Source organism: Canis aureus, chromosome 21 (assembly GCF_053574225.1).
Source record: "Canis aureus isolate CA01 chromosome 21, VMU_Caureus_v.1.0, whole genome shotgun sequence".
Classification (NCBI taxonomy): domain Eukaryota; kingdom Metazoa; phylum Chordata; class Mammalia; order Carnivora; family Canidae; genus Canis; species Canis aureus.
In genome coordinates, this window is record NC_135631.1 from 54,640,442 (window position 1) to 54,661,802 (window position 21,361).

At 54.5% G+C, this 21,361-nt stretch overlaps 1 protein-coding gene and 1 long non-coding RNA gene across 13 annotated transcripts in view; one reads left to right on the forward strand and one right to left on the reverse strand.

The window, feature by feature from the left end:
• IKZF1 (IKAROS family zinc finger 1) overlaps nucleotides 1–21,361 on the reverse strand; it is a 91,402-nt gene that overhangs the window by 50,165 nt on the left and 19,876 nt on the right. For all 12 annotated transcript variants that reach the window (XM_077864194.1, XM_077864200.1, XM_077864199.1 and 9 more), the window contains exon 3: nucleotides 19,189–19,308. In XM_077864194.1, the coding sequence (XP_077720320.1) occupies nucleotides 19,189–19,308 (120 nt within the window). The remainder of the gene's footprint in view (nucleotides 1–19,188; nucleotides 19,309–21,361) is intronic.
• LOC144293097 (uncharacterized) lies at nucleotides 15,186–18,371 on the forward strand. Its single transcript, XR_013360600.1, has 2 exons — nucleotides 15,186–15,419; nucleotides 16,213–18,371. It is a non-coding gene; the product is annotated as an uncharacterized LOC144293097 (long non-coding RNA).

Below are 21,361 nucleotides of genomic sequence, written 5' to 3' on the forward strand. Positions count from 1 at the left end.
CAGCCACGGCCCCGAGCCAGTGCACTCTGTTTCCCACCAAGCAGTTAGAAGAGCAGAGGCTGTTGGCCTCCCTCCGTGGCGCCCGTGTCGGGCGCACTCTGTTCAATGGGCGGGTACGACTGCTGCATGAAATGGCCATTCCCTTTCTGGAATTGTTTCGCACTAAGTTCTGCTCTGCTTGCTCTCGTTCACCGTTTTCCCCGTGTGTGCTCAGAAGCGTCGCCGGCTCCACGCCACATCTGGCCCAGGGCTTCACTCGATTCGCGCATTCCCGAGACAAGATGGTGCCCGGACTCCGTTTTCAAGTGAGCCGAGCCTCTGCAGCTGGTATGGGTGACGCCCGTGGTTTCAAACCCACCGCGCTCTTGTTCTGATCTTGGTGCCATAGTGATGAGGAAGCAGCACCTTCCAAAGGTGTCTTACCTCAAAGAACGTGCCCAAAAGAACTGCTTCTCAATGTACGTATCCCCCCCCCCCCGCCTCTCTCTCTCTCTCTCTTTTTTTTTTTTTTTTTTTTGAGGTGAGAATTTTGCTAATAGCCAATTTGCAGGGCATCTCATGAAATCCCTTATCAGCAATTCTTTTTTCCTTTGTGGCTGGGCCTCACATGCTCTTTCCCGTGGATTCTGGAAAGTCAGCTATGTCATCGCCCAGTAGCAGTCACTGAAAACGTCAAAGAATTAGTTTTCCTGACGAGCTAAAAAAATTAATTTCTTTCCCTATTTACTAATTCAAAAGCTGTGGCCTACCGATGAGAAATCAACGGACAAGGGTCTCCCTGAAATGGGAATTCTTGAAAATGCCCCTGGCATAATCATAGGAAAATCTTGAGATTTTCTTTGTTCTTCCAAAATAAAGAACAGACTCCATATTTTGGTCACAGTAAAATGTCCCTCCCTTTGCTCGTGGATCTCCCATCTCTCTGTGGACCTTGGGATGTGAGCCCTCCTGACCCAAGGAGGTGGCTAAGTGGGAAGGGAAACGCGTTCACAAGCAGGACAGTATTGTCCGACCGAACGCTGGGGACTTGCCCCCAAAGCTGGCGTCGTAAAGCACACTTTCTACCAATTTCTCTTTCACTTAAACTTTCTAAGAAACCTTCCTGCATCAATAACAGGCCACCTGCACCTGATGCACGAAATTGCGACACCACACAGGACATTTACACTGAGCGGTGGAAATTCTGGATTGAAGATTTGTTTTTGTTTAAAGACTGATTTGTTTAATGATGACATTTCCATTTACAGGAGTAAAAGTTAAACTCAGCTAACAACGTGATGGACACAGCCTCGCACCGGTCTGACCTCGCCTGGAGCAAAGAATTAAAGGAGCGTTCCAGTGGGAATGGTGGCACTTTTTTCTTTTTCTTTTTCTTTTTCTTTTTCTTTTTCTTTTTCCCTTTCTTTCTTTCTTTCTTTCTTTCTTTCTTTCTTTCTTTCTTTCTTTCTTTCTTTCTTTCTTTCCTTTCTTTCTTTCTTTCTTTCTTTCTTTCTTTCTTTCTTTCTTTCTTCTTTCTTTTTCTTTCTTTTTCCTGCTGTGAGCTTTGCTCCTTTTAAGGAACTTGCAAAATCTTAGTCGTCAATGGTTTATAAAGCTTTGACCTTCAGCCTGGATCCTTGATAAAGTATCACAGACTGCTTCCTTTTACATGTGCTGTGCAGACGGTGAGGCCAGTGGTCCCAGAGGAGTCAGATCAGACAGCGGAGCCCTCAGCAGCCCACTGGTGCCAATCTCATCTTTTTTTTTTTTTTTTTTAATCTAAACTTTACAGAGAAAAGAAAAAAAGTTATGTTTCCAGCTGAGCTGCTCACAGGGTTGTGGGGGAAAGAGCATCGTAAGGGGAAGGAGTGCTCTTATTCACACCCTTGTTCTTGGGTCTGGGGCACACAGTCATCCCAAAACGATCTCGCCAGCCTGACGTGAAACGCATGCCGCCCAACAGGACAGGGATGTGCACCAGGTCCTCACCTGAGGTCCAAGTACCAGATGTGCAGGGACAAGGTGACAGAGATGCGTGTGTTTCGGGGAAACCGGCGCACATGTTCTCATCAGACAGTTAATGCGGGTCGTGGCTGCACAAGCCTACCACAGCCCCTTGTGCCTGCCCGAGCTGCATTAGGGGAGCTGGGGCCCCGTGCAAGGTGCTGCCCTCCAGAGCCAGAACATGAAAGCTCGCAAACACGGAGAACGGGTTTAACATCCACGCTTCCGCAGACTAACAGAGGGAGTCCTGCATCCGGAGGGCGAAGGCAGATTTGGATGGAGGGCAGCTCCCCAGAGCCCTGATGGGGCGTCCTCCATCCCTCGTGCTCCCTTCCAGGCCCGCAGGGTCCTCCGGGTGCCGCGTGTGTCGAGGGGCTGGGGCACGCAGCCAGGGGGTGGCGGGGACAGTGCGGGGAAGTGAGCACTCAGAGCGGCCCGGGACACGTCAGCGGGGGATGGGGACGTTGGGGGCGCCTAGCGTGGCTGTCCTCATTGGCGGGGACGGTCCTCGTGGTTTAGGGAGGAGCTGACACAGCGCCGGCTGCCCGTGAGGCTCTCCACACAGGGATTTGGTTCAAGACCCTGCTGATAATTGGTCTCCCTGAGCCTAGAGCAGGCCGTCCCAGCAGGTGCGCAGACACGCGGGCCCTGGCCCACCTGCGGCGCTGAAGGACCTACACACGGGCGCCAGTTAGCTGAGGGGTCCTCCATCTGGGGCAGCTCTTGGGGGGGGCACTGTACAGCCGCACGGAGGCAGGGCGCACCCTGCGAGGTGCCCCGGGGTGGGGGCAGAGGAGGGAAGGCCGAGCACCAGGGCTTGCCTACGTTTTCCTTGTGTGTGTGTGTGTGTGTGTGTGTGTGTGTGTGTGTGTGTGTTTGCAATGCAGGGCTTGAACTCGTGACCCTGAGATCAAGACCTGAGCTGAGATGAAGAGTCAGATGCTCGCCGACCCAGCCAGCAGGCGCCCCTCCATTTTTCTTGTCTCAGCCACTTGCAGACAGAAGCCGAGTCACCTTCCCATGGGGGTGATGGCGGTGCTGCCCTGAGTGCCTTCCACCAGGAGCCTCAGTGCGTCAAACTCAATATTTTAACTTAAACCAGCAGATGTTCAAAACCAGGCAGAGCTGTCTGTGAGACAAGAAGATAGTTCATTCCATGTTTTTTCTTTTTTTTTTTTTTTTTTTTTTTTTACTATCGCTCTCTCTCTGCTCAACTGCATCCTTTTCAGAACAGAAGGTTACCTCCCTGAGCCCATGAGTCCTTTGTGTTGTGGCCACCGCTGTCCCCGGCAGGGAACCTGGGCCAAAGCAGGTACTTGGGAAGCTTCTGTCTCATTAACTGATGCTCCAAGCCCCTCAATCCCACCTGCAGCTTGCTGCCTTGCTTTCCGGGACACTGATGCCACTCCAGCTTCAAAACTACCATGGTGTCTGGCTCCTGGGGCTCCCTGCGGGTGTAGACAATGTATTTAACTCCTGGAGGGAGCCAGTGCTCGTACAGCCTGATGCCCCGTGACGTCTAGCCTAGCAGCTCACGTTCAGTGATTGCACTTGGAAGACACTATTGTGCTCCAAAACGTGTCAATAAGCATTCAGGTTTCTTTTCAATTGCCAAGGCTGCCCAGGATAAATTAAATTCATGGTATGTGCCTATGAACATTTCGATAAGACAATAATTCAATATAGGACACAGAAATCATTTCTAACATCCTGGGATGCTGCTAATTTGGATTGTTTGTCTCCTCATGGGTCAGGAGAGGACAAGAGGGAGTGACCTTCACAGGCTCTAGGCTGCAAAGTAAATTCTAATTGTGCAGCCAAACTGAGAGTCCTCATTTCCCTTATCTTTTCCCATCTAGATTTGACTTAAATTTGTAGATGACACATCTTATTTTCCTCTGAGCCGCGAGGCACTGCTCCTTTCCCTTCTGCATTGACTGTGTTCACTTGGTGGGTTCAAATGTTGGCTCTGACTTCAACTCCCTCCCGAGGGGATTTTCTGTTTCTACAGCGGGTCTCCTGAAAGACACCAGAGAGAGGCTTTTCACCACCCATTGGGTTGACTGTTTCCGTAAGGTGGGATGTTCCCCGCATCCTTGCTTTCCCCTACTTTCCCCACGCTGATGGAGAAGCGAGAGAAGGAGATGGCTACCGGCCCGCGAGGATCTTGCAGTCCAGCTGAATGCAGGGCACGGGGGCAAAATACGCCGGGTGCCCCACAGGGGCAGCTCACGCCCGAGTGCTAGGCCTGGCACCACAGGCGTCTTCCTGCTTGTTGCATGTCTTGTGCCAAAACAGTGGAGGAATTCTAGCTCATAGAAACCTGGGTAAGTACCTGGGAAGGTGTAAAACACGTTTCCTAGAGGGCAAACCAGTAAAGGTGAGGGAAGCAATGGGCCCTTACGGGTCGGCCGCGTCCCAAGAGAGGAAGCTTCTAAATGTGGCCCAGTGACGTCGTCAGGGATTCACTGGAAGGGACCAAGACGGGAGCACAGGGGCTGGAGAAGGGCGCCGCTTGCCCAACCGTCCACCCGCCCGTCCGTCCCCCCATCCAGCCAGCCAGCTATGCATGAGCACACGCAAGCAGTAAACACAAGGCAAATTTCCATCTTTTTAACCCAGGCAGGCAGGTTCACAGGCTCCTAAAACAGCGCTTTATAGACTCTGCGTTTAGGAGAAATGCAGGTTCACTCAGTGTATTCCGCCCACGGAGGCGGCGAGGCTAAGGGCCGAGACTTGACCCAGACCTCCTCCTTCAAAACCTTCTACAACAACAAGCACGACTCCTCTTCCGGGGGGATTCTTCTAGGGTGAACATTTATGGCAGCCCCCAAAACAAGTCTCACCCCTTCGCAGTTAAACCTTGGGGCAGGGCTGCCGGGTTAGTTCAACCATGTGTTCAAAATTCTAGATTCCAGGGCGCCTGGTGACTCAGTGGTTGAACATCTGCCTTCGGCTCAGTTTGTGATCCAGGGGTCTTAGGATCAAGTCCCACATCAGGCTCCCTGCATGGAGCCTGCTTCTCCCTCTGCCTGTGTCTCTGCCTCTCTCTCTGTGTCTCTCATGAATAAATAAATAAAATCTTCAAAAAAAATTCTAGATTTCTAGCAGACTTTGGAATTTCTGAAAGAGACAGAAAACCCAGCCTCAAGTATCCAATGGTGTGGGCTCAGGGCTGTCTCCGCAGGAGCTGTAGGGGGCCTGGGTGTGGATCCAGGACAAGTCTCCCTGCTGGGGCCTGGAAGCCCAGCGCTGCCCCACAGGATCGAGCTGCATGTCCATGCAGCTAAGGGACGTGTACCCGCCCCTGATGCTTACGGACAGCACACGGGTCCTTGTCTGGTTCAGCCCTTTCTGACAAAGAAGCAGGTCTGGTCGTCAGTAACCGAGGCCAGGGCATTCCTGTCTAATTCACGTAACAAGCCATGGAAAGCAAGAGCCAATGACCCTGAGACTCGTGGGCCGGGACTCCAGGTTACCTACTGTACAGGTGCAAGGGACCCGAGGGCACGGGGGCCACCTTGCCTCTAGCCTCCTGCAATGGTTTATTCCTGGGCAAAAGGGTTCAGTCGCTGGCCCCTGGACCCAAGTAATAGGATTTTGATGACACTGTATCAAGATCAGCGTTCAACTGAAGGAGAGAGGGGGAGGGAGAGAAAAGGAAAAGGCTCAAAAGAGAAATAGTGCAATCAGAGCTCCAGGGCTGAATCTGTGAGTCCGGGGATCGGGGAGTGCTCAGGAAACACGGCGGCCACACAAGTGCACGCTGTCTCCTGAAACGCAGGAAGGGCGCCCGTGCACAGGAAGGCTGGGGTCTGGGCTGCACGCAGCTGGGGGGGGTCGAGCACCAGGGCGCGCCCCGGGCCCTGGGTGCTGGGGGCAGACCTCAGGCTGGTCCTCTCAGGCTGCCGCACGGGCAGACTGCTGCTTCTTTCCCATTATTAACATTAAAAAAAAAAAAAAAAAAGCCTCTCCTTTACCACCTCTGCTCCATTGCTTCATCTCGGTTGCAGCAGAGTCTTTTACGAAGATATTGAGAAGCTTCATTCAACACAATTTTTGCAAACGATTTCACAGATGCGATGGCGTCCGTCTCCGAAGCTTGCTTCACTTAGGGCCTGTCCTCGGCGGCCGGCCTGTGGAACACGCTTTGTGTCTATAAAGCAACCGCCTTGTTTCAAGAAACTCGGGAGGATTTGTCAACCCCCCCTCCCCCGAATTACCATAAAGAGACCAGGAGAAGAGAATGAATGGACGAAAACTTAAACTAAAAGCACTCGACTCCTGTACTGAGCTCGGCCATTCTGCTTTGGAAAACTGCTTCCCTTCGACATATTCACATTTTGCCTTGTTATTCATCTTTACTGTGAATTTTTGCTCTCAGTAATTGTCTTCTCATTATTTTGCACTTGATCAAATGCCTACAAGACGGATCGCCAAAATAGAGCCATGTAAACTAGATCGAACTGATGTGAAGATTGGAAGGGACCTAGATTTTCTCAAATGTGGCCAAGAATGGAAGAACCAAAAAAAAAAAAAAAAAAAAGCAAATTTTCACCTTCATGGGTAAGGACAATTGAGAAAATGTTTTAAAGAGAAAACTGATTTGAATACTACTTTGGAGAGGTGATGAGTGACCAGGTTTGGGCTACATTTCGGGGAGGATGGACCTAAAAAGGTTTTCTAGGACAGGGGACATGGTTCCCCTCCATCCCTCTAGGTCCGCCCCATCCGGCAGGTGGCCCCTGGCCAAGGTGGCTTCTGAGCCCTGGAGACGTTGCCACTCTGGATTGAGGTGCGCTGTACGCATCGACTGGGTTTCGAGGACACAAGAAAAGAGAACAGGACTCACTAATGATGCTTTTGTTGGACGGAGGCTCAAATAAAGGCCCCTGGGCACACCCTGTTAAATCCGGTGAAAACTGATCTCACCGGTGCCACTTCTCTCTTTGAATGTATCTGCTGGAAAATTGAGAATTATGGCCGTGGGTCTCATGCTATTTTCGCTGGGCACTGCTGTCCTAGGACACGTGATTCCCGCATTGCACTGGCAGGTCCCAGGGATGCCGGTCATGACTTGTCTGTGAAACCTCTGCCCCCAGACCGGGACTGAAGCTGCCCATCTGCCCGGGGTCCGACGGGAAGGACCCACGCAGAGCATCCGGAGGGGGTGCCTGGGGGCCGCGTGCACCCACAGAGGAGCCTGAACCTTCCATTTTTAGGAGACGCTGGATCAGTAAGAAAAAACAGCTGGCGGGGGACGCCTGGTTGGTTCTTTCGGTGGAGCCCCCAACCCTTGATCTCAGGGCCACGAGTCTGAGCCCCATGCTGAGCATTGTAAAAAAAAAAAAAAAAAAAATCGTAAAAAATTGTGAAAACAGTCCCAGATGGACACATGCAAACCGCCAACAGAATCTTTAACACTCGCAGTTCCAAAGTCAACTATAAGGTTCGGTATCGAGACCGTCAATTAGTAATAATCATACTGTTTTCAAACGGTGAGTAAACGCAGCGTCTCTAATGACAAAATAACTCTGTTATCTTCTCAGGAATAAAACCACTTCACTCAAAACCACAGCCTTCTCTACCAAACACGAATGTCACCAGCACCAGCGACAGATCAAACTGCGTGCAGCACCGGGATGAGCCACGTGGTGGCCGCCCCAGGTGACGGTTAGCGGTCATCCCGACGGCGGGGCCGGCTCCCTCGGGGAGCTCTGGGGACCCCGCAGGGCCCCTACGTCTCGCCTCCGCCTTCGGCTGCGCAGGGTGGGGACGGCGAGCGCCGGAGAATTCCTGGGGTTCCCAGGGCGCTAATGGAACAGCGTCCGCGGCCGCCTGCGGGGCTCCCGGGGGTGCTTGGCCTCGCTGTCACAGCCCCGCACCTGAGAGCACGTGGCCGCCGTGCGCGCTGGAACCTTCCAGGGTCATGCCAGCGAGCGCCTTCCAGGGTCACCCCCGCCCCAGGGGGATGACACCGGGTGTTCAGGGCTCCCGGGCAATTCCGTGGAAATCGCCAGCCTGCAGCCTCGTCCCCCGCGGGGGAAACGCTCCCGGGAGGCAGCCTGGCGCCGACACACCAACACACGCGCCTTGCTTGCTCCCAAAAGCAGGGCAGAGGGGCAGGTGCTTGGAGGCAGGGCCGTGGAAAGGCCCCCTGCGACCCCTGGCCTCTTGGGGTCACTTGTCACCGCGTCCCCAGCCGTCTGCACATGGCCAGCCTCCTGCGGCCACCACGCACACGGGGACACGTCATGGGGTTGTCCCCTAGATCTACACACGCGCCTCACAGTCGTATTTAACCCGAGAAACTCGGGCGCACGCCAAGCTCAACCTCACGTTTCGAAGGACCACGCGAGGCCGCCGCTCTCCCGCGGAAAGCGTCGTTAGTTATTCATCCGTGTAACGCACACGAGCGTGCAGATAACAGGCAGAGCAATGAGACCATCTCACCAGTGGCGCACAGCCTTTCTAGTCGCGCTGCCCCCCACCAGCCACAAAACCAGCAGCCCCCTTCGCCCCCGGGAAAGCAGAGGAGCATTCTATTTATTAACACAGCCGGTCCAGCGCGCCTGGTGCTTCTAGCTTGTGACCTCAACGGCGGAGTCCCCTGGAATCAGCCCTTTGCAGGACACGCTGCGTTTCCCCTCTGGCCCCGACCGTGCCAACGGGTCCCCTCCTCCCCAACCCGCTCCGCAAACACACGCTCGCCCGCCCGGCCCGGCTCTGCACCAAAGCGTCCCCGGCTGCTGGGAGCAGCATGAGAGGCTCTTGTATTTCAGCCCAGCTCTCAAAAAAAAAAAAAAAAAAAAGCTGTCATTTGGAGCATTTGCCAATTTGGCAACATGGGTGGCATATTGAGTCCCTCCCACCCCGGTGGGCCTGCGGCACCTGCAGCTGACCCCGAGCCTGGCAGCTTCCCCGAATCCGTGCCCGTGGGCGTGTGTCCGCTGGCTCCGGACCCCCGTGGGCGGGGGCTCCCTTCCTGAGCTCCCTGTAGGCCGCGGTCAACACCACCCCACCCGGGATCCCAACGGGCACAGGGTTTGAGCAGGTTGGCGGTGACTGCGAGCGAAGCGCCTGCTAAGGCTTTGAAGAACGCCGGGCTTATCTGGCGGGCGCAGTCGCCGGGCGCCCACCCCGGCCGCGCAGGGCCCAACGAGGCGCTTCCTGGGCCGCCCGCCTCGGCGACAAAAGCCTTTGCATCAATGGAACTGGGTCTCTGGAAACTTCGCAGGGCAATGATTTGGGCTCTGCCCTGCGCGTCAGCCTCGCTACTTTTGCATAAAAGGAGGGGAAGCTTGCTTTTTTTTTTTTTTTTTTCTGGGTTATATTTACACTTCCCAAATCAGAAAATGTCCTAACCAGATAGGAGGACAGGTGGCAACTGGCAACCACAGCTCAAAACCTTTTTTTTTTTTTCCATTTCTTTCTGAAACCCCATGTAGAAGGAAAGTTAACGAAATGTCGGTTGGCTGTTTTACACTCCGCGCTCACTCTGCTTTCAGCACAGATGGAACGAAGCAGAAAATGAAATGGGGACCGACAACCCAGGAAAGAAAGTGCTGTTTAACTGTTTACCCCAGTAGCTAAGAGCCGGTTTTATTTCCTCTAGTAAGTCAGGTCCGACGCGATCCTGAATTTCAGTTGTTAGAATAAAATGAAGATAAACCTTGATGTCTCTTTGTAAAAAAAGAAAACAAAACAAAACAAAACAAAAAAAAAAACAAAAAAAAACTTTTCAAAGCAAACGTGCAGCTTTGGAGACACGAACATGGTGGACGTGCCAGGATCCAAGCCCTTCAACCACCTATGGCCTGTTTTTTTCTGCAAGTATTCCTTCTATTTTTTTTTAAGATTTTATTTATTTATTCATGAGAATACACAGAGAGGAGAGAGAGAGGCAGAGACACAGGCAGAGAGGGATGCAGGCTCCATGCAGGGAGCCCGATGCGGGACTCGATCCCAGGACCCCAGGGTCACGCCCTGGGCCGAAGGCGGCGCTTAACCGCTGAGCCCCTGGGCTGCCCTGCAAGTATTCCTTCTAGAAAAGAAACCCACAGCCAGGTTCCAGGTTACCACCGACCATGTGAATCAGACCAAGGCTGAGGGTGTGGGGACCAAGGGCTCGGGCTCTACAGCTTCAACCCACGGAAGGGTTTTTAACCCCGGGAAATGTGTGGGGCTGTATGGGGCGAGGCGTGACATGAGGAGTTAATACCCCAGGGGGAGGGACGGAAGCCACCCCAAATACCGACGGTGCCCACTGAGAAACAGTGACCTACAACGATCCACATGCTGAGTCTCAAATTCAGGCCCAGCCTTTGATTCCTTCCCTTCACTTCCTCTCTGGGTTCCCCCCTGGGAGAGCGACACCCCCGTTCCCTGCTCTCACGTGGCACACGCCCTGAAGGCCTACTCAGGGCACGCCAGGCCCAGGTGCTGGGGGTGCAGACTGAGCAAATCCCAGAAAGGCGCCTTCTCCCTGAGTGGCGGTGGCAGGGGAGGGACCGGCGATGCCGTGAGGTGGGCTCAGGGTGGCCGCCTTGCTGGGGACTTCTGCACGGAGCCCGAGGGCAGTGAGGGAGATGGCCACGTGGGCGTCTGGGGGCGCGCTGCGGGCCTGGACATGGCATGGGCGGAGCCGAGCCCAGCTCCCCGTGGCCCCGTGGCCTTCCCGGGCCTCCACTTGGGCTCTAGCATGGAACCCTCCATCTCCACCTGCTCCTTCCGCTGCCCTCCCACACCTTCAGATTCCCCTCCCGCAGGCGGGGCTGCCTTCCTACCCTGCGCCCGCTCCCTGAGGCTCCCCGACATCCTGTCGTGGACCTCCAACCCCTTGAGCTCCTTTGGGGGACCCACCGCTGCTCCCCCAAATGCCCTTCTCCAGCACTGCCCGCCCTTCTCACCCTCATTATCATCTCTCCTCGTAGTGGCCTCTCCGCCATATTTCTTTCTAGAAATTTCACCAGAACCCAACAGCTCATTCCCTGCCTCCTTCCTTGCTTTCTCTCCTGGACAATCATCCACATTCATGTCTCAAGGCCCTTGATCTCCACCATCCCTCTCTCGGATCCTAGAGCTAGAACCGTCTCTCTCTGCCTCTCATCCATCCTGCCTTCCAGAAGGCTCCTTGGCTACCGACGGCCAACAGAGATCAAGTCGGCCCCAACTCTCCATTCCATTCAGGGAAATCACTGCCGTCCCCAAGGTGGAGGCTGAGCCACCTGTTGCACGTTCCCACATTGAGCAAGTGGACGTATATGGTGGCCACGCAGGGGAGCCTCCCCACGGCCCGGCTCCTCCCGCCACAGCCCTCCCACGCGGGCACAAGTCCTGCTTCCCTGCCTCCTGTGACCAGTGATGTTTCCGGCACCCAGATCCTGCAGGGCCACTCCCCACAGGCCCCCTGGGCACCGGGCCTCACTCCCCGGGGACTCTGGCCTGTTGCCCACCCTCCTGCCCACCACCCAGCCCCCAGTCCTGAAGCCCAGCGTGGCTCCCCTCCCCACCTGCTCAAACGTCTACCCTGGGAGTCCTCCCCAGCCCCCCTCCCCTCTGCCTGGCTCAGCGAGGAGCACCTCCTCCTTTGCTACACCCCAGTCCCGGAGCTGCGCTCGGCATTACTGTGGCGCCTGGCCGCGATGCCCGGGATGTTGGGCACGAAGGCGGCCGCCTGGCCCGAGCGAGGGCTCTCTGGGTAGGAGTGCTACCGAGGGGCCCTTCCCAAGAGTCGGGGGAGCTGAGGTTGGGACAACGTGAGGCCAACAGAAATGGCATCTCCAGAAATCCCAAGGTGGGCTCAGCAGCAGAAGCCTTCTGTGGTGGCTCTGCTTTGGGTCGGGCCTTGAGAACTTTCCAGAACTTTGTGGTCATTAACCGGCAGGTGCAAGCAGGTAAGGACATGCTGGCCCTCGTGGGACAGAAGCGAACGGACAGCTCACAGGCCCGTAGTCCCCCTGCACGCCCCGCTGACAGGGTGTGCCTGCCGGGGGCCGGGGCCCAGGGGCCGGGAGTGGCATCGTGTCCAGCCGGGCTGGCCTCTTCCTCGGCCCCTGCTCTGTCCTGTGACCCTGGGGGCCTTGCTACGCCGACTGCGCCCTGCTCTCTCTGGAAGCCTTATTTTGCAGGGATGCGGCGCGTCAAGGCTTCTCCGCGAGGTCACCTGCCAGCAGGTGCGTGGGCACACGTCTCCCAGGTCCCGCAGAACGTCTCGCTGCAAGTCCACCAGCGGCGCTAACGACCTCCCCACAGCGGCCCCGACGGAGCATCGTCTACGTGGGCCCCCACCTGTCCAGTCCCCCCACAGAGCACAGCGGGCCGGTGACCCTTGTCAGCTCCTGGGACACAAGTGAGGGGAAGCAACCTGCCACGGTCGGCAGGCGGGAGAGCAGCAGAGCCGGGGACATCCTGGGCCTACACACGCTCCTCCCAGGGAACAACTGTGATCCCTTGTCCACTACCACCCAGGACGCATACATGCCACGGACACGTACCACCCAGGACACACACACGCCACGGACATGTACCACCCAGGATGCGCATGTGCCACAGGGACACGTACCAGACACGCACACGCCACACGGACACTTACCACCCAGGATGCACACATGCCACATGGACACATACCAGAGATGCACACACCACACGGACACATACCACCCAGGACGCACACACGCCACACGGACACGTACCACCCAGGACGCACATATGCCACGGGCATGTACCAGACACGCACATGCCACATGGACACATACCAGACATGCATATGCCACACGGGCATGTACCACACAGACACACACTACAACGCACACACACCACATGCGTACACACACACACATCCAGCACGCAGACACACACTGTGTGCATGAACACTTGATACACACACCACACAGGTATACCCCCCACACAAACACGTATACACCACACACGCCATATATTCACACACCACAGACACGCAGTACATACAATATACGCCCAGCACATGCATAAACACATAACACACATACACGTACATCACATATACTATGCACACACCAACACACACCACTCACACACCCCACAACATAAACACACATCACACATAACGTGCACAGAGATGCCACACACCACACACACGCTCGTATAAACACACACCACACAGATACATACCACACACACTCTACACTTGCACACAGGTACACCACAGGCACATACTACAGACGTATACACAGAGCACACACACACGCACACACAAACCACTTTCAGTTTTCTCCAAGGAGTGTTCTTGAAGCCGTGCTTACAGTCCCGGCCGCCTACACCAAAACCTACTAAAAACTGGTAGCGGCACAGCACACAGTCGCTTGCTCTTCCTTCAGCGCGCCCACCCGCCACGGCACCCTGCGGAGATCGTGTCTCCCACGTGTAGCGTGGAGGTGATAGAAAAAAAAAAAACCTGCTTACTTTTCAATGGGAAGCAATGTACCTGGTACGTAACAGCCTCTTTCCAAAACCTGAAAGTCTTAGGCCAAACAACTTTTTTTCTTTTTAAGGCCATGTCTCATATTTGGGGAGATTCAAGAACATGAGTCTTTCCAACGGGAATCATGCTGGTTTGGAAATGTCCTGGTGACAACACCTCCCCTCTCCACGAGGTGTTCCAAGATAGGGACGGCGAACCGCAAGATGAGTAATGCAGAATTTTACAACTTTGCTCCATCGGAACCCTTGCACAATACCTCAGCTATGAGGAGGAGCAGGGAACCGACAGGGCGAGCTGGGCGAGGATCTGAGGGATACTCAGCAGTTCGTTTCTCCTCCGAGGAAAAGGGGAAAAAACCCAAGCCAAGACTGTCAGCCTGCTGAAGTCCGGCCGTTTGTGCCCTGCGACTGCTTTCACAAGGGCGCACCCCGTCTGAGCATGCCTGAGCTCTGCAGCTAATGCTCAGATGCTGCTAGATAATATTTCTCCCCAGCTAAGATGGGGTTTATCAGCTCAGAAGAGATGCATTTTACAGATAAAAACAACTTCCTCTAACTGCTGATTAGATAAGCGGGCTTAGCATCCGTCCTCAAGAGCCCGCTGCCCAATCTCCAATTAGACCGAAGCTTGCTTTCTCTTTCCATCGGGAAAAACTCTCTGCACCCCCCGCCCCGGGGGCTGCCGAGAAGCGTCCTAGCCACGCGCCCGCCTCTCTGAGCCACCTTGGCACTCTGCGTAAACTTGACCACGAAGGGGAGATTTGGCACCGGACTAATCGATTAACAACATGTTACTCTTACAAATCTGTCCTCGAACTCATGGCTTGGTGAAGGGATTTTTACTTTCATCAAATAAATCAAAAAAGAAAAGGAAAGGAAAGGAAAGGAAAGGAAAGGAAAGGAAAGGAAAGGAAAGGAAAGGAAAGGAAAGGAAAGGAAAGGAAAAGAAAGAAGGAAAAGTCATGTTTTCATGTAGTTAATCATTTTTCTGGGTTTTTAAAAAAAATTAGATTTTTTTTCTTTCTATTTCTGCTGGGGTGAATCAAACCATGCCCTAAAGATTCAAGAGAGAGGCCCCAAGGTCACGCCATCTCAGCTTCCAGAAGGCCACAGGGCCTGGCTCCAGACACCACGCAGTGACACGCGGCCTAGGGGACTTAAGCCCAGAAACAAAACCCAGATGAAACCACGGTGACCCTCCCAGCTCTGGGCGAGGTCAGGCAAGTGAGCAGAGGCAAGAGAAGCCTGTTCCAGAAGGCAGCGGGGCCTTCAGAAATGCACGCTCGCACCCACACCTGAGCCCAGGGCGGCGGAGGAGCAGACGCTGAGGCGGCCGGTGACTGCGGCAAGGCCAGGCCAGCCCCTCGGTGACCCACTCGCAGAGCCACGGCGGCGGCGACCTCTGCACTGGGGGTACCGTGCCCCCCGCCCCCAGCAACACTGCTGTGCCTCGCCCGAGGGCCACACGCGCTGGCGTCTCCCCGGCTGGGCCCCCGGCTCCCTGGCTCCCGTCCCTCCCTGCTCCCGCTCCGGCCACCAGGCCTCCTCCCCTGTGGCCTGTCTCCCAGCCCCGGGGAGGTGCCTCCTCCGCATCCCGCCTGCCGGGGGCGTGGGGCAGGCTCCTCCGTGGCACTCGGGGGCCCTCCTCGCCCCAGGTCAGGGCACGCACACTGGCACCTGTGGGCGACGCACAAGGAAGGCCCGGGGCGGGGCCGCGAACACAGGAAGGAAGTCACCGAGCTTCTCACTTCTTCCCCGCGGGCTCAGCCGCTGCTCGGGGCGCCCACCCGCTTCGTTCCCACGGGAGACGCCGCGCGAGCCCCCGGCCAGCGGCCGTCGCAGGCAACCCCGAGCCGTCCTCCGCGTGTCTAGCCTGGCCGCCCGTGGGGGGCGGGGGGTAAACCCGGGGTTGCCCGAGGAGGTCACTGAGGACACGGTCGGCGTTCGGCAGTTTCACACACAACCACTTCAGAGAGGTGAGATTTCTCTCGTTGTTAAAGCGACCACTTCAGAAGCACAAGCTCCCATCCCATGAAGGAGACTGAGTCCCTCCCCACCCGGAAGTCCTCCTCTGAGTCTGACTTCAGTGCGTCAAGCTGCACTTCCAGTCTGTTCCCTCTTACTCAGGCCCAGGATCAGGGGGAGGCCACCCAAGGGCTGTAGCCAGGTGCTCTGACGTCTGCTCCCCATCTCTCTCTCTCTCTCTCTCTGAATCCAAGAGACCATATTTCCTCTGGTCCCCCAGCGTCCCCTCAGCATGGGGTCACCCTGGGAACAGCCCACCGTCAGCATGAACAGCACCGCCCGTCACGTGGGTCCATTTCCACCACCCCCACCGGTGTGTTGGGGACTAGGGCTGAGATCCGACGTGTCTACACCTGAAGGAGCGCACCTGCTGCAAGGGCCTTGGCTTTACGGACGCATTCCCTTCTCCCCCTAAAGCAGACATGCCAGGGGGCACGTCAAGCATTGCCAGAGATTTCCCACCCTCTGGCATCTGGCCATTTGTCCTTGCACTTGGGTCTGGCAGTGGCCAGCCCCGCCGAGCTCTCTTCTAATCCCTCCCTGTGGCTTGCCTAGCCCTTGGATCAATCCCTTTTTTACTATTATTGATAAATAGCTGTCCCCAGCACTACCTGGTTTCTCTCTCCCTTCACTCCAGCAAAGCCACAGCAGGTGCCCTCGCCCCTTATCTCATACATCTTTAAAGGGCCTGTTTTGCACAAATTGCTTCCTTTCTCTGCTCTCTCCTGTTCTCTTTCACTGTAGGTCTTTGCCGCCCCGTGTTCAGCAAAGCACGTTTCTAGGCTTTCACGTGACCCAAGGAGCCCTTCTGTGAGATGAGCTCTGCTGCTGTCGCCTCTCGAAAATGAGGAAACAGCCTCCGTGGTCAAAAGCGGGCCGGAAGCACCGACCGGGAGCAGGGCTTGGAGGTGACCCTTCTGAGATGGGCCTTCCCGGCTCCGCGACCCCCACCCCGGAGCCACCGCCCCTGCCCCTCTAGGGGACCTGTGCCCTGCAGTGCTCGGGGCCCTCGGGGCCTCGCTGCTTCAGTGCTGGGAGAGGCTGCTTCTCATTTCCTGTTGTCTGTCCTCCAACACTCCTCTGCTCTTCTGGCTTCTTCCTGCGGAGCCGGTGACTCGTGGCTTCCAACATGCCTCCCTGTCCTCCCGGGAGGCAACCCCCCGCCGTTCTCCCCGTGACCCTATGTATGAAGTCACTTCCATCAACAACAACTAGGCTAACACCACCTAGTTTCCCTCTCAACCCCCCAAGGACGACTTCTCAACCAGGTGCCCTGAAGCACAAGACACTTCCCTGGCAGCTCTTTGGACTTGGTCTTCGGGGATTCTCTGTACTCGGGGATTCTCCGTCTCCTGAAGTGCTCCTCAAACTCCTCCCCTCTCGCGTGCTCGACTGTCTGCCGGGCTTCTGCGTCGTCGGCTTCGGGGCAGAGCCCCAGCGCCCCTGTGGCCCCAGTGACCCCCGCCCCAGGAGGGCCGGCTCGCTGAAGCTGTCTTGGCCCCCACCTCGAGCAGCTCTCCCCGCCTGTCCCTATGGCCACCACAACTGCGCTTTACAAACCAGGCGGAGAGGTTTCTCAGGTGTTTTTAAATGTTATTCTGAAATTCACTTGTCACAAACTGCATCCTAAAAAGAGGAGCGGAATTCAAATTGTGTCAGCCGGCAGCCAGGGAGCACTGGCAGGAGCGCACAGGGAGTCAGCCCCGGCTCCACGTGCTGGCACCCAGGGCTCAAGCCTGAGCCAGGAGAACCAGGCCTGGGAGGCAGTCTCGAGCACCCGCTAGGGGCCTGGGGGCCTTGCACCAGCAGAAACTTCCAGCGACCAGAAGCTGACCCGGGGCACTGCATCCAGAGCACTGTGAAGGCATCTGTACGGAGTGTTTACCCACCTCCACCAAGTGCACTGTGTGCTGACCTCTGCTCTCCAGGAATCGGGTGACTTTCAGTTCTCTAAAGGACACCCATCATGACCTGGGCTCACGGGCTGCAGGGCAGCTCCGGGGATTTCAGGGAGCGCTCCCTGGTTTCCCCCACGATGAGCCTGGAGCCCTAACGCCGACGTCCGGGCTCTCAGGTTATTTGAACAATTGGTGGCTACATATTCACAAGATTTCTTCTGAGCAACCCCCTCACTGTGTCCTGGGTGGGTCGCGCGCGCATGCACCTGCTGCAGCCCGAAGTACAGATAACAGTACCCGCCTCACTGGTGGCCTTAAGGACTGACAAAGAAGGAAAAGCAGGGTCGCCCCGACATTAGCGATTCACGCACCACCTTTGCAAGTCTTTATCATGCATGTGCGCCCCCTCTGGCTTAATATTTTTATTAAAATTCGACATTCTACTTTACGTGAACATGTCTTGAAAGGAAGTGTTGTAGTAGTAGTAGTGCGGTAGACGATACACCTGTATCCCTTGCAACAAATGCAAGACAATCTTAAAAATATATGCATCAGTGACACAGAAGCATGCTCTTCTGTGTCCCAACTTTGAGAACCCCTGAAATGGTGTGTGTAGACAGAGCGGAAAATCCAGAAATGCCTGTCTTTCCACCCACTGTCCCACATCCAGCAGCCGTGCTCTGACAGGGAAAACAAGTCATGAATGTCCTTGTTTTCTTGGTTCCCCTACATCAAATGGCTTCAGCCACTATCCTCATCTGTTGGTACAATTAACTTTAGGGTATTTTTTTTTTTAAGAAAACCCTTAAACTCAACATCTCATCGGGTTCTGAGACACGTGAAGACACACAGAATGCGTTTCTTAGTTCCTACATCACTATGTCCTATGGAGAGAAAGCTGTGAAGGGCTCACGCAGCTGCTGCACGGGGGACCCATCCCACCTCAGGTCACCCTGGACACCGTTTGTAATATTCTTTCATACAAATAAATGGCTCTCAATGTCAGTTTTTTTTTTTTTTTTACTTTAAGAAAAGAAAGAGAAAAATGGGTATTCTAAGGAATCACTGACTCATTATCTCACAAGAACATGGTACAAAGGTGTGAAAACTAGACTTTGAGTTAGAAATTTAGCCTAACACTGACTCCCTATGTGACTTTGGTTATTTCCCTGAACTTCTTGTGGCCTCGGTTCTACAATAAAAAGGGCAGGCCAGGTTTTGCCAACATGAACCGTGAGGGTATGTCCACCCCGGGAAGGACTGAGGAACCTAACATACCTACCTCTTTATGGAAAAAGTGTGTGAGAAGAGGCATTCTCGACAGTCAACAATTTCTATTCCTCAAATTTCGCATTTGGAGTTAACTTTGGCATTTAAGAAACACAGAGGGACAATATAAAATGGGCAGATTTGGCTTCTTCCAAACCAAAGCTCTAAATCTAACTAGCCTACTGCTGTAACACAGGAAATGCATAATTTTCATTACTTATAATCCATAAAATTGGATGCTCCTGCAGCACCCAGGGGACAGGAGACAGCACTAAGGACGCGCCCCGCGTCGGGGTGCTCTTCCACTCTGTCTCACGGTCCCCTCGTGTGGGTGTCACAGCCACGGGAGCTGTGTCTGTCCTCCTGCACACACCAGGGCCCCATCCTGTTGATCTTTACCTGCACCTTCTTAACATGGTGGTTGAGGGGAAACAGCAGGTACCATGATCCCACCACCCAACCACCGACTTTGGAAGGATACGAAGGGACGGGGGTGGTACGGAAACAGAGCGTGCGACAGCCTGCCAACGGGACGCCTAGACGGCCGACTCACCCACTCCTCTCTCATTCTTGGAGGTCTGCTGTCCGCCAGATGTGGTGGAAAGGTCTTCAGGGACCGGCATGGGTTCATCCCCATCATCTGGGGTGTCACTCACCGGAGGGCTTTCCTTCCCTGAGGAGACAAGCAGCAGCTTGAGTCTCTGGGCTGTAGTCACCGCCAAGGGTGGTGGCAGCTACAGCCTGGCCAGCAGGGAGGCTGCGTACATGTGTATACATTTATACATCATGGATAACACGCGGGGATCTATTTTATCAAAATAGATGGTAACTGTTGGACATTCTCATGGGCACTTTTCCAAGCCAGTGGCCAAACTCCCACAACTTTATTTATGAGGCCTGCCTGCTTTCCCGTTGCATGGCGACACTAGAATTTATTTAAATTCTTTCTATTTTTGAATTTATATCGTTTTCACTCTTTTTCCCTATTAAAGAGCATTGTGATGAACATTCTAGTAGCTCGCGAACCTTTGCACGCATCCTTAGTAAGCATTCCAGAAGTTTCACGAGTGGGTCCAAAGGCATCTACACTTTTGAGGCTCGCCACATATCATTGCACATTCTTTTCCTGCAAGGTAGTTCCAATTTACCCCCCTGCCTGTGGGCTCCATGCCACCTTCAGATTAATTTGTTTTTAAGGTCACCTCACCAGATATTGTGCTCAGAGCTATACATTCTGGGTCTGCTCACTGCCTTTTTAAAGAGCTGGGGAACATTCTGGCAGAGGCCTGGTTTGAGTCAACCTGGTGGGGAAGGCAAGCTTGTAAAGAGCTGGAACAGGAAATCCAACGCCTCCTGGGATCGTGATTCCCTCTGTGGGATTCTTATCTTTGAAACACAATATAATGCACACGACCACCGAGTTGCTTACCCTTCACAAAGTGAGATTTACCTAATGAAACAAGGTTTTACAGGATGGCTGTACCTACTGTGACTGCATTAGAATTACTTTTAGCCAGAGGCTCCGGCAGTGGGGAACCCACCCCTCCGACCCACTCCCAGAAATCCAGCCCTGGAAAGCCATGACTGGCAGAAAATATTCTTTTCTCCCTTGAAACTGAAACACCTGTATCTCCTAACCTTCCAGACATCACTTAAAATTGGGTTAGGAGACACAAACCACATGTAAGAACCAGATGGTGAGGCCTGGAGCTGACACGAAATAACCCATCAGAGCCGCTCTAGAAGACCTAAAAGGCCAGTGGAGATTCCAGCCCTAAAGGAGGTTAAAAGAAGTGGAAGGTGAGGAGGGGTGGGTCACATGCTTGCTGGCTGGGCTGGTGACCTGGCTTCCCGGGCGATGAAGGACATCCCCGCACAGAAGAGCCCAGACTTTTGGGAGAGCGTACAAATGATCAGGACAGTGTTGAAGGACCTAGAAAACATGGCCAGGAAGATTGAAGTGTGCTCGCCTGTTTGAACCACCACCACCAACATTTCAGGGGATTGGCAAGAAGAGCACGCAAGTCCCGGCAGAGGACGTGACCTCTCGGGCGTAACTGAACTGACACCACGCAAGCAGGTACCAAGGCGATGCTTTGGGGACATCCCAGTGGAGTATTCCAGCTCAGCTGCGGAGGCCACAACTGGCGTGTTTTCAGGAAGAGCATCACTGGGTACGTTTGTACAGCCAACGCAAGATGCATCATTCAAGGTGGGGCAGGATTATAAGAATTTCCCAAGGAAAAAACAAAAAGCTAAAGAGGAACTGATTGAAAGGGCCCATGTTACATGGAAGCCAAGTCAATGTGCGTTGGGGTAGTGATATTTCCAGGGCTCTGGAACAGTGGCTGACAATCTTGGTGCTCTCTGACACCTCTTCCATAACTGCAGAAAAGCTGAATGGGAGAATGTAGGAGGTATATGGACCATACGATGACTCGTTTTTCCTTACCACTGCCTAAGAGCAATGGTTTCAAACTTCCAGAACTCCAGGGAGGTGGTCAGAGGAGTCTTCTTCTTCTGGGGTGGGAAGACTGAACTGACACAGAACTTCAATACATAACACCAGGCTTCTCTGTTAAGTGGAGACACTGCCGGGTGCGGAGGCTGGAAGATTGGAGACCCAGATCCCTTGAGGACCACCTCCCCCCGCCACGACACACACCCGAACCAGACAGTGGAGACCCCTGGCTCAGCCAGCTGACCCAAAGGTCAAAGGTGTATAG